This window comes from Alternaria viburni, assembly GCF_023758015.1.
Source record: "Alternaria viburni strain BMP 2772 chromosome Unknown scaffold_7, whole genome shotgun sequence".
In the NCBI taxonomy this organism is placed as follows: Eukaryota; Fungi; Ascomycota; class Dothideomycetes; order Pleosporales; family Pleosporaceae; genus Alternaria; species Alternaria viburni.
In genome coordinates this window covers 64,421-77,579 of record NW_026055776.1, presented here as the reverse complement: position 1 = coordinate 77,579, position 13,159 = coordinate 64,421, and the positions used below count along the sequence as shown (strand labels likewise).

At 51.6% G+C, this 13,159-nt stretch overlaps 3 protein-coding genes across 3 annotated transcripts; 2 read left to right on the top strand and 1 right to left on the bottom strand.

Moving 5' to 3' along the window:
* Window positions 1-59: 59 nt before the first annotated feature.
* Window positions 60-5,208, top strand: J4E79_003977 (uncharacterized protein; the record flags this gene model as incomplete). The annotated part of the gene is made up of 4 exons (XM_049352867.1): window positions 60-68; window positions 120-843; window positions 986-1,679; window positions 1,731-5,208. The coding sequence occupies 4 exons, from the start codon at window positions 60-62 to the stop codon at window positions 5,206-5,208; spliced, it is 4,905 nt and encodes a 1,634-aa protein (XP_049212246.1).
* A 102-nt stretch (window positions 5,209-5,310) lies between these two features.
* Window positions 5,311-6,731, bottom strand: J4E79_003976 (uncharacterized protein; the record flags this gene model as incomplete). The annotated part of the gene is made up of 3 exons (XM_049352866.1): window positions 5,311-6,015; window positions 6,083-6,230; window positions 6,490-6,731. The coding sequence occupies 3 exons, from the start codon at window positions 6,729-6,731 to the stop codon at window positions 5,311-5,313; spliced, it is 1,095 nt and encodes a 364-aa protein (XP_049212245.1).
* A 788-nt stretch (window positions 6,732-7,519) lies between these two features.
* On the top strand, window positions 7,520-9,699 carry J4E79_003975 (uncharacterized protein; the record flags this gene model as incomplete). Its single annotated transcript, XM_049352865.1, has 2 exons — window positions 7,520-8,480; window positions 8,573-9,699. The coding sequence occupies 2 exons, from the start codon at window positions 7,520-7,522 to the stop codon at window positions 9,697-9,699; spliced, it is 2,088 nt and encodes a 695-aa protein (XP_049212244.1).
* Between the last annotated feature and the right edge of the window lie 3,460 nt (window positions 9,700-13,159).

Sequence of the window (13,159 nt, the reverse complement as noted above, 5' to 3'; positions counted from 1 at the left end):
CTCCTTGCAAGCCTTAGCAACATGATAACCAAAAGCTCTCTATGACATAGTTCCATATAATGGATGACGTAAAGTGCCCAAAGCTTTGAGTTTCACAGGTGACTAATCCAATACTGTAGGACATTGGCGATCTCCCCGACCTCGATAGAGGTATCGGAAAGCGGAGAGCTGCGACAACCAGTAATGCTAGCGTCGCATCTTTCGGCTCGTCTTTAAGTCGAAGATTCAGCTTTCGATCGTTTTCTAGTCGCAAATCTACGATCAAAGTCGAGAAGCCAAGAAACGAGTTTGGCTTGAACACTGTGTACGAACCGGATGACATCACGCCAGTCATCGCCGACTTTGTTTTCGTTCATGGTCTCGGCGGTGGCTCTAGTACGACATGGTGTCTAAAGCAAGACGCTGACTACTTTTGGCCAAAAGAGTGGTTGCCCAAAGACCCAGATTTTAGGGGAGTCCGCATTCATAGCTTTGGGTACAACGCGAACTGGGCCACCTGGCTGAAGAGTCCAGTCGATATCCATGCTTTTGGTCAGTCTTTAGTCGAAGAGCTTAGGAGCGATCCAAAGATCCACAATCTGGATAGTCGTATTGTGCTTATAGGGCATAGTATGGGCGGTCTAGTTATCAAGAAGGCGTGCGTCTTATCTAAAACCAACCCGGATTACATCGATATCGCCAACCGATTACATTCGTTGTATTTCTTGGGTACTCCCCACCGAGGCTCGAATCTCGCTGGTGTTTTGAACAATTTCCTTCGCTTATCTGGGAGTGGCCGAAGAGCGTATGTATCCGGCTTGGAGGCCAAGTCAGAGAGCATCCGTATCCTGAGCGACTCTTTTCGTATTCACTATGCGGGCATACATCTGCACACATTCTACGAGTCTCAGCCAACACCCCCTGTCGGAATGATCGTCGATCAAGAATCTGCTACCTTAGGTCTGCTAGCCAATGATACCCTTGGACTTCATACTGACTGCCATAGGATACGCTGAGGAGCGCATTCAGTTATTGAATGCAAATCATCGTGATCTTGCGAAATTTGAGACTACCGCAGACTCAAATTACAGATCTCTAAGGAACCGTCTGGCATCAACAGTCGACCAGATAAAGCTGGAAATGCGAAAACAAGTAACACCATCGAGTTTTACAAGTCCGGCAATTGTTACCAAGACTCCAGATGCGCCGTTACCGCTATCATTGCCAGCGCTGTATCAAAGCAGGGCGAACGAGATGGAACAGATCGCCATGTACCTCTCCGTCGATACTTCGGCCGACGAAAGGCTGTCAACCCTCAATGACACAAGACTGAATGGATCATGTTCCTGGCTGACCAACAAAACCAGTTTTCGGGAATGGCGGTCGTCTCCAGCACCTCGCTATTTCTGGCTGAAGGGGACACCGGCGTCAGGAAAGTCAATGCTGGCAAGCTATATGATTGAATTTCTACAAGACAGCCCTGTATGTCACTACTTCTTCAAGAAGGGTGACAAGACCGACAACAATTTGAGCAGCTTTCTTCGGTCCATGGCGCTACAGATGGCTCAGGTCAACCCTGACATCCGTAGCGCAATCTTCCAGCTCTCACAGAAAGGTCCACCAATCGATATTCGCAACCAGAAAACCATCTGGAACACCATTTTCACGAGTTGTGTGTTCCACGTTACATTTTCAAAACCGTAAGCTGTTTTCAAGCAATACATAGAGCAAAACTCACACAATTGCTTTAGACATTACTGGGTCGTTGATGCTTTAGACGAGGCAGCCGACAGAGGCCCGTTGAACGACTATTTCAGTCTTCTTTCCAGGATCGACGAGAATATCCCCTTAAAGGTCTTCGTCACCAGTCGACCAGATCCTGCGTTGGACGATCTATTCTTGCAGCTTCCTCTAGTGCAAGATTTCATATCACCAGACGACCTGTTGGCCGACATCTCATCGTACGTTCAAAAATGGTCCACCAACTTTCCCGTCAATACACCTCAAGAAAGAGAAATTCTGGTTGATAAGATTGTTCGCATGTCTGGCGGTAGCTTCCTGTGGACTGTTCTAGTCACCAAACAGCTTCGGGAAGTTTTCACTGTCGAAGAAGTGCACGAGGTCCTATGCGAGATACCCCAAGAAATGGACGATCTATACACGCACAACATTCGGAAAATGGAGTCGCTGAGGTCAAAGAGCGCAGCAAAACATACAATCACGTGGGCGATTTGCGCTGTCCATCCCTTGACCGTGAGCCAGATGAAGGATGCTATCAGACTGACGCTGGGTAGTCCGATAGCACGCGATCTTCGAACCAGTCTCCAATATCTTTGTGGACAATTTCTCGACATCGATATGCAGTCGCGGATACAGCTAGTTCACGAAACAGCTCGCACCTTTCTCACCAATCCAAATCTAGACTCAGAATTTCGAATCGACTATGCCGAAGGAAACAGTCTTATTGCAATGGCGTGCCTCAATCATCTGATGAGCGATGAGTTGAGGTACTCAAAGAGACGGCGTAGCTCCACTGCAAGCGGGCACAGCAAGACCTCTATGACGGACTACGTATGTTTACGATTCAGCGAGCACATTCTTAGAGCGTCCTCGCAATCCAACGAACTGTTCAATACGTTGGATAAGTTCTTCAAGACCAACGTGCTTTCCTGGATCGAGCACGTGGCCCATCTCAAAGATTTGGATTGTCTCAATCGTACTTCGAGACACCTATCGAACTACCTCAACCGTAGGATGAAGCATGTTCCGTTATTGCAAAGCGACTTACATGCCTGGGCTATCGATCTGCCTAGGCTGGTAACACAGTTCGGCGTCAATCTCCTGAGTGATCCCGCTGCTATCCACACACTCGTCCCGCCTCTGTGTCCTCGAGACTCTGCTGTATACCGGCACTTTGGATATGCTGAGGATGGTATCAAGCTGGTAGGCGCATGGAATGCAGGCTGGGGAGACAGGATATGCTCCATCTCTTATCATGACACCTATGCGACAGTGGCTGCTTCTCGAGATGAACGATTCGCTCTTGGGTTGGCTGACGGCTTGGTCAATGTCTATCGAACCTCGACGTGCGAACACCTCTTGACTATGAGGCATGAAGAATCAGTATCGGTTCTTGAGTTCGGTTCCACATCCAAATTTATCGCCTCAGCTGGATTGCGGTTTCTGAGACTATGGGATGCGGCGACTGGGGCGCAACTATTTCATATCGCTACCGATTCGCAAACCCTAGCTTTGACTTTTGACGAGACTGAAACGTCAGTTACAATAGCGACCAGAGACAAGCATGTTCTGACCTACAGGATTGCCGATGGCTCGCCGCTGCTCCAGGTTCCCTGGATCGACGCTTTCGCTGAAGACACAGATTCAGGTTTTGCGCCATCTCCATCTGCGGCCAGACTATCTATTGAACAACAAACACTTGCGATAGTCTATCGAAGCAAGCCGGTACAGCTGTGGTCTCTAGACAAGCAGCACCGTATTGGGGCTTGCTTGAGGCCGGCGACGCACAAGAACGACAAGGGAGGCCACGCCGTGAATTGTCTAGTCTTTAATACCAGCTCTGCAAACCCACGACTTTTGGTGTCATACTGGGACGATATCCTGGTCAAGTTCGATAGTATGACTTGCAAGCCGCTTCTCTCTATTGCGACATGCGTCACGAAGATGGCCATTTCTTGCAACGAAAAGACCTTTGCTGGAAGCGACGGCAATGGCGGGATCAAGATTTTCGATTTCGAGACACTCCAACCTCTCCACAACATACATATACAGGGAGATCCGGTATCGTCGCTCGCCTTCACTAGCGACAGCCTGCGCATCGTGGATTCGCGGGGTACGCAAGCCAATGTCTGGGAGCCACTCGTACTCTTCGGGCAAGACACTGAAGCTCTCTCCAGCGAGCCTAGCGAATCTGTGCACCAAATAGTAGACGACATTGTTGAATCCGTTGTCAACGAGTCTGCTATCATAACCACGCTGCACTGTTGCGATCAAAGTGGTATGGCTTTCTGCGGGCGCAACGACGGACGTGTCGATACCTGCAACCTCGACGACCCCGAGAACACTATGCGCAACCTGTACAAGCATGGTGGGTCCTTCATTAGTATTACATGCATGGACTGGAGTCCTAGAGCGCGAGTGATAGCGAGTGCAGACTCGGCAGGAAAGTTTTGTATCATGAAAATCACGACTGGCACGCGGAGGGAATGGAGTGCTGAGATGATGATCCAGTCGAGGTTAGGCCAAGGCTGCATCATACGCCAGATCCTCGTCCACCCTGAGGGCTCGTTCGTACTTGTTTCCTCATCAGAGGCGGACTCTATATGGTCATTATCGACCAAGAAGCAAGTAGCGTCGCTTGACAGGCGCGAGCGCATATCTTGGAAATGGTTTGTTCGGCCATCCGCTCCGTCACAACTGCTTCTCTTCGAGGATAAGATCCTGCGGCTTTTCAGATGGGAGGACGTTCACCAGATCGCCGCCTCTGAGAACCCCATGGTGCCGATGCAGATCGAAAGGCGCATATCTGGGGAACAAGCAGACGCGGATGCAATCTCTGTCTCAAGCGAAGGCGATGACCTGGTCATTCTGCAGCGCTCGCAAAACGTGCAGCAGAGTGTACCCGGCCTGCGACCCCAGTCTAATGACGGTATGATGACCAAGATACGCGTCTTTGATCTGACCACTCTGGATCCGGGGTCGACTGATGTCGGAGGCTCGTCGTCGCCTCCTGACATGTCAGTTGACACTGCGGCACAGTCTCTTGTCTTCTTGAATCCCAAACCATCTTCAACCCTGGATATCTCCCCATCGCCAACGGCTACGCCCAATATCCCATTCACTTATCCATTCGGAGGCGGTCGTAGCAAATCCTATACTCGCTGGTCTTCCATTAGAGATGTGGCTGATATACCCGATGTGGAGAGAATCATTGGTACTGTGAAAAAGTTTGACTGGTGGCATCTTATTTTCCTTTCCAAGACGGGGTGGGTCTGCTCGGTACAAATTGGGGAAGGCGGTCGCAAAGTCCTCGACCAATTCCAGAAGCACTTTTTCGTTCCATCGGTTTGGCGCACAGGCAACTCGCCTCTTATCGCCAAGGTACGGCGGAGCCACGATATCGTGATTGTGCATCAGGATGGCGTTATTGTGGTCAAGAATGGGCTGGACAACGGAGAGCATGTGTCCTTCTCTTTGAGTACCCTATAAACGGGTTCCTCGAATAGATCACCAAGTAATGGCCAAGTGGCATTTTGAGAATAGTAGCTCAATAAGAAGACCGGACAACGCTCCATTGCTATTGAAAACATGTCAATCTTCATCCCATCCATCGCCTGATCGATTGGCATCCAGGTAGTCTACTACATTCTCCTCGCTTTCCGTGATATCCAACGGGTCGCCTCCCATCCTGAAAGAGTACACCTGCAGTGAGACATTGGCAGCTTTGCATCTGACACGAAGGTGCAACGCCTGGCCCTTGTGGTTAAGTGCAATCAGCAACACCCATCCCTCTTCGCATGCCTCGCGGTCTGCAACCGCTACAAGCAACGTTTGATGGGTATTTTCGTACTCCTCACCTATCATCTGAATCACACTGCTTCCTTCCATCGCGTCGGGGCATCTGACCAGAGCGCTTAAGATGAAAGGTGGTATACCATCCATCAGCTCAACCTCGTCATCGGCGTCCTGTGCCGCCACTCCGTATGCGGCATTGTTGTCGTCGAACACAAAAGGCCCAAACAAATCTTTGTCGAAGTTGTAGTTGTGTTCCGGACAGCACGTCACTTTCTGCCATAGTCGGGAATATGCCTCGTCGGCACTTGCGCGTGTAACAATCTCTTCACCCAGGTTCTGCCTATGAGATGCTTCATTGCCATACCATGTTCGAATCCATATCGCACCAGCAGCACGATTCCATTCGCCTGAATCTGTCACTTTGCGGCGCTTCTCGAAGACTGACAGATTTGAAGGGATGTGTTGAGGAAGAGGTATATCGTCGCATCGCTCGCGGTAAAGCTGATCAAGACGTGCGTTAGTAAATAATTGTCGGACGTGCCCACAAAGTGGGATAGGTAGATCCTACCGAACGGCCACGCGAACCGAGGTGGATCCAGGCTTTGATAAGGTTCCGTTCTTGCTCGTCTTGGTGTAGAAATGATTCTGGGTCCCATTTCTCCTTTTGCTCTTGATCAGTCGCATTCGATAGAGCTTGCTCATGCTCGCTGTGTGGACTAAAAGGCGTAGAGTGCAATCCGACGTACTAGAAGGAAATGATCAGAAGGTTCCCAGCCGAACGAGGGTTCTAATGACCGCGAACTGGCCATTGAGTTCGATGCCGTCGAGTTGGAATAGAGCGCATATGGTTGTGATGTGAGAAGACATGAAGAGGCAGCAGTCTCGGCTGCTGTTCTTGGCGTGTGCAGTGTGTCTCTCATTGGCTCAGATGATCCTTCGAAGATCGCGAGCCGATTTTAACAGTATTGAAGTTACTTCGCTATCCTGTTCCTGGGGTCTGTGACAAGGTCTGTGACGAGATACTTGATCGGAGGCCGCGGCAACAAGTACAATGCAAGCTTTCGCTTTTTGGAAATCCCATCAGGCGACCGCTTCGCCGAAGGATTTGCGCGTGGCATTGCTTTCCTCCAGATTCGCTTGAGTGAAAGGGTGTTCTGAGAAGAGGTAGGGTCGACGATCGCGTCGAACGATGTTTTGTCTCTGATCATGGGTGGCATGGTGTGATAGGATGCGATTGACGTGTACGTTGGTGGGGCGGAAATGTAGAGTTAAAAATGAAGTATCTCTAGATTGTTAGAAATATATGCTGTTGATGTTTGGGACGTGGAGCGATGAACCACGGGTCAGTCTTGCAGAGGATGAGGGGCTGTAGCATCTGTGCCGAGGGAACCAATGAGTCGATTTGTATATGTACTCTCCGGATTGTTTACCGATATGTAAAAGCCAAATTGCAGGCTCAGATTAGCAGAACTTTGCCGTCGCCGGAAACAGCGGTTCTTCGGCAAGGAGAGCATCCCCTGTTTAACGAGCCTGCTTTAGCATACGGAGCTATGGTAAAAAGGCAACGTCACATGTGCTTAGCGCGGCGATGTCGAGAGTACGCGGAATGAGCTTCTGCACAGCCATCGTGCGCAACAACAAGACTTGATGGTATCACGGTGCGGTGTTGAGGAAGCTGATTCCAGATGTTGAGTTGATGTTTGTTGGATGCAGGTCCGGAGTGAGGGCGATGATCTGGGCCTAGGCAATGCGGAAGCTACCCCGGGCGGGCGGCCAACGACGTCAGGGCAGGAGCCACCCAGCCATCCTTGATGTCTCCACTCCAGCACGTCTACACGGACGGTACACCTCACCACGACACCTCACAGCCCTCACCGCATCGCGACACGTACTATCCCCCATATAAGCCATCGCGCATCCATGAGCGCTATCTCCGCGCTGCATGTGGCAGACTCTGCGACAATACCATCGTGATTTTGCCATCCCGGGTTCCAAACGGTCACGGATGGCTTCTGGCAGCATCGGCGAAGTGCCTGCCGCGACTTTTGCTGAGTACGTAGACGATCCTTTCTTCGACCACGGTGACGAGGCGGGTGCATCGCAATCGCAGACATCGCGGGAAAAGGAGGATGACTTCATGGAGAATGCGCCGCCTGCCGATGCACCGCAATTGGCGCTGGCGCAAAGACCCGAAGCGCCGTCGCGATGCATCGCAGTGCGCCCGGCTCTCACCCACCGTCTCTACTCTCATCGCCTCCATGTGCGGGCCAAAGCTAAGCTGCAACGCGATAGACTTCTCTCCGGCCCTATGATCGACGTCTACGTAGGCGAGTCCAAGCGCCACTGGTCGCTGCATCGCAATCTGCTATGCCACCACTCCGAAACCCTCGAGAACGAGCTGCTAGGCGATGCCGACGGCCACACTAGGAAAGATCGCCTCGATCTTCCCGATTACAACCCTGCCGGCTTCGAGCTGCTGGTGAAGTGGCTATACCAGGGCAGCCTCGACGATGTCTCTGACATGGCCGACGCCAACCAGAAGTATGAGTATGCTGTGAGCTGTCACAGACTCTATCTGCTGTGCGATCGCTTTGACATGCTTCAACTGAAGAACGTCGCGATGGATCAGTACAGAAAAGGCCTAAATGAGGCCGAGCTAGTACCTGACGCTGACGAGATTGATGACATCTATCGCAAGAGTCCGACAGGGTCGCCCTTCCGCACGCTCATGACGCGCATTGCGGCCCGCCAGATCATGGATCCTGGTAGTGAGCGCGACGTCGAGACCTATCGCGAGTGCTTCGAAAACAACCCCGACTTCGCCATCGATCTGGTCAAGGCAATCAGGTCAGGCACTGGCGGCATGCTGTTCGACGATCCAACGGATGAGGGTCATGAGTGCGACTACCATGACCACGAAGCTGGCCCGAACTGCCACACAAAGGGCAAGGGCAAAGGGAAGCAAGGTGTGTGACTCCGACCTCTCCCAAGCCCACTCCCAGCACCCTTTCAGCCATCTCATTGCTGTCAAAAACGCGTAATAACGTCCATTAACCAGCAAAGAAGAAAGCCGGCCTGTCATCCGCCAAATCAGTCCCCTACATAAGCTCCGACCAGCACAACCGCCCTCCCCGCCCTCCTCCCCCGAAGACGCCTCGCCCGCCTCATCCCCTGCAAGCTCGCCCACAAGAGGGAAGCGCCGGTCCTCTCCGCCGTCGTCTGACAAGCCCAGCGAGCTCGACGGTTGGCACATCGACGGAGATGGCAGTCGCCAGTCAAGCACCCAATCTCGACGCGATTCGCGAGAGGGAGAAGGACAGGGAAAAGCTGCGCAAAGTGACGCCGCCGGAGAGAAGACGCCTGGAGCGGGCTCAAAGCAGTGGAACGGAGATACAGAGGTCACGCCCAGTCCTCGAAGAGCGCCGCCGAAGCTCAGACGACGCGTCTCACCCACACCAGAATAGCCAGCTTGAAGACCAAGCATTGAGGGAGCTCGAGGGAGGACCAGTGCAACCACCACAACGATCACCGACGCGTCGAGGCATCTGGGAATGGGCGAAACTAGGAACAGGCAGGCTGAATGTCATCGGACGTATACCCCACCCCGAATGGAAGGGCCCAACAATGTCGCACGAAGCTGTAGCGAGTGGCAATTCGCGAATAACTACCATTCATGAGACCCATGACGATTTCAGCATCCCCTCCACAACGGCTACCGAGACGAACAATCTGCAAGAATACAACCAAGCAATGGCAGCTAAGCTCGAAGGCTTTGGCTTCCCACACGCTCACATTATCACGTCGCCACACTTCTCGCAGACAAAACGCTCTTCCGATGACCTTGTTGCTGCATCATCTACAGCGAGCACGCCAGCGAATCTGAATCTTGTTCTAGAGGGTGGGACAAATGGCGAGCGTGTTACACCGCCGGCCTCGAAAGACAGCCCGCCGTTGACGCCGGACACCCCGACACCGCAACAGCGCAGGAAAGACTCGACGATCGAGACGGAAAGCACACCGACAAAGGTCACCTCGGACAGTGCAAAGGCAGAGATCGCTGATCCACCTCTGAATGGCGTCAAGAAGACCTCTACTCCTACTCCTGACCGCATCCCCAAGTATCGGATCGCGCTTTCTTCGAATTTCCTTTCACCAGCTCGCAGCAGCCCGAGTTCGGCATCTTAATCTTTTACGATCAAAAGCGATACCCTGTACGTACATATAATTCAAATGACTAGCGAGTCTTATAATGCCATTATGGTTCACGAAACGCGCTAGAACAACGACTGACTAGGTATGGAGCGCAATGCCGCAACAACACTGCCATGCGTTAATGCATTCACCTCAGAGAATTTTCCCTCTTTGCTGAAACGCCCTAGCACTTACCTTGAGTTGATCACGCAGTTCGGACGCAATGCGCTGCTTCTTTGGTTTGTGACATTCGCAGCCTAAAGAGCAATGAGGAAGTAATGACAATGCGGCCCATGCACGTGATATGTTACACCGCTTGGGGCGCGTCCGTAGCACTGCCCCGCGCCAGCCTCGTACAGGCGACGCGCAGTGTTATTGTTTGTGGCGCTTGCAGCTTACCTCCATGCAATCACGATCATCACAGCTACCCCGAATCCTTTCGACAGCGATATTCGAACCCTGCTGCCTCCAGCTGTCGCTAAGCTCTTCCATCTGGTTGCGATCTGCTGATCGCTACCTCTGCCCGGGCCCGGGCGTTGCTATCGTAGTCACGAGGCTGAAGCTGGACGTGTACGGCAAATCAACAGTTCAGAACCATGCTCTCCCGACTACATCGCCTTGGTATTGAGATATCTGGAAAGCAAACGGGATCCGAGTCGCGAACATGCGCTTACGAGGCCCTGGAAACGCCTCACAGCATACGGCTTTTGAAGGTCATACCAAACAAAGCAGATTCGGTCGTAGAGCCGAGATGGCATTACGAGCTGATCACTACCAATACCCAGGACGCTCCAGAGTATGAGACTTTGTCATATGTCTGGGGTACTTCAATCCGTAACGAATTACTTACATTGTCGGGCGGCACATCACTTCGAACTACCAAAACCCTGAAACATGCTTTGCCACGCATTTCCAACCATTGCTCCACGGGCTATCTCTGGATCGATCAGATATGCATCAATCAAGACGACCTTTCCGAGCGAGCCCAGCAGGTCTCGATCATGGGGGACGTATACTCCAGGTGCTCACGCGTGCTAGTGTGGCTGGGGCGAACAACTTCACTAACAGTTAGCCTTGCAGCACTATGTTCATCTTTAGACCATGTCGTCTCATCTTCAGAGCCTTGCGACTGCCAAAAGAGCGCCAAACCAGCACGCGGCGGATATTACCCATCATGTCAAATATGCCAAGATAATATCACCGAGAACCTGATCTGCTGCAAGCCTCAGCAACAGGACCTCCTGGCTCTCTGCCACGAAATTATTGAGAATCCATGGTTCTCTCGAGCTTGGGTGTTTCAGGAAGTGGTTTTGCCACGAAAATCGGCGTTCATTCTAACGTGCTTCAAACGTTCATGCAGACGGGACGTAACGCTCGCACTCCCCACTCTCTACACTTTGTGTAAAGTGGCATGGATGTGTTGGAACCCCACAGTGGTACGATTCTCTCTTCAGAAATGGAAAGACTTGTCCACGACTTCTCGATACGGCGTGCTGAAAGAGATGTATGATCGCTGGACGGAGAGACATACACCCTCAGACACGAGTCCCATGCCACTGGATCAGGTGCTATCTACTCTGAGCGCTAGTGCAAGGACTTCCACACAACAGGATCAACTCTATGCGTTCTTCGGCTTGAATCAAAATGATCAGATTTGCCTGAAACCGTCTTATCAGGCTCCGTTGCAAGACGCTCTAATCGCTACCGCACGCTCCATCATCGAAGGCACCAAGAGCCTGGACATTTTTGAGACATTACCAAGGAAAAAGATTTCAAAAGCCACGCGCTCTTGGGTTCCAGACTTCACCGCACCGCGTCTGGTGATACCTTTTCTACCATCCTCCACATTTACATGGAGCTTGAGCACATGCCCTAAGATATATCCATGGAGCGGCAGATGTGACTACAATACTCTTTGGGCCCATGGTAAGATTGTCGCCGCTGTGGACTCATGCATTAACCACCACGTGGCAGCCTCAACCCTACTGCTGAACGTCATTCAAGCTTGGAAGAGTTCCCACCATTACGACCCAGGAGTTCCCTTGCCAGTGCTCAATTCTATCCTGTCAGCACTTATCGCTGAAGGGCACTGCGAGCCTTCTACGTATGATGCAGAGGATACGGTACGTTTCGCCAACCGTGTGCGAAACCAATACCGGGAGTTCTCGATGCGCAAACTTCAAGACCCTGCACCACTGGACGTTGAGGATGCTTGGATTCATTATCGCGACGCAAATGGGCGCAACCTGGCAGAATACGTTAACACCGTCATGAACGGTCGACAGTTGTGGATCACACAAGGCGGACGTCTCGCGACAGGATGTCGCCTCCAAAAGGGCGATGTAATATGCATCCTCCATGGCTGTTCACATCCAGTAGCACTTCGAAATGTACTTAAGCAAAACGCATACACGGTTATCAGCACTTGCTATCTTCAAGACTGGATGGATCCGTGGGGCAGTGGGAAGGTGGACTGGAAAGAGGACGAAGCCCAGGAGTTTGCATTGATCTGATAGACGCCATTTGGGAGCACAAGAGACGTCTCGTCGGAAGAACTCAAGGCGGCGCTGGCTGTCATAGGTACGATGGATACCAGCAATCACGATCACATTTCGGCAATAGATAACCATTTCGTGTCAATGCTTCCACATACGACCACAGGTAAAGGAGTATACTGGATCCCGTTTGCTCTCCTCACGTCAAACCTTTAACCGGCGAACTAGTAGCTTGGTGGGTGACCACAAGCGAATAATCGCTGTTGTATGTTTTTGCATATTTCCTTTATGCGAATGCTTGCTATTTTTTTTTAGGGTTAAGCATAGGATCTTGCGAGATATGCAAGAGGAAGGAGCGTCATTGCAGGAAGGAGGCTGGCAAATCGGGCCTTCTTGTATCACTAGCTTCTAGCGCGTCAAAATGCACGTGCTGTCGCGTCATTGCAAACTCCAGTGCTTCTCTCACCAATTCGCGTGCTTACGCAGATGAATAGGTCCAGGTTTAGTTGACACATGCGGCATGTACATTGTTGAGATGTACCCCGCACTACGACCAGGCTGTGTTTGCGGCACGGCTGCACGCGAGGCTGCAAAACGTCATCCGTGGGGTGGCATCACAAGGTGCCTCCTCACCAACACCATCGGCGCGCCTGACTGGCCAAGCTCGGTTTATTCTTACTTCCACTCAAAGTCACAGAACAATGTCGAATGAGAAGACCCCAGAAAGCAGCCATACACCTGATCAGCCAGCTGAAGCCTTCACCGTGTTTAATCGCCGCCAACATATCTACTTCACTTATCTCCTCGGTTATCTAACACTCGCTTCGTCTCTCACAGCTACGATTTACCTTCCGCTGATCGAAAATCTGAGCAAACAATATAATGCGTCAATATTCGCTATCGATCTTACCATTACGCTATATCTGGTGCTACAAGCAGTGTCGCCAGCTTTCTTTGGC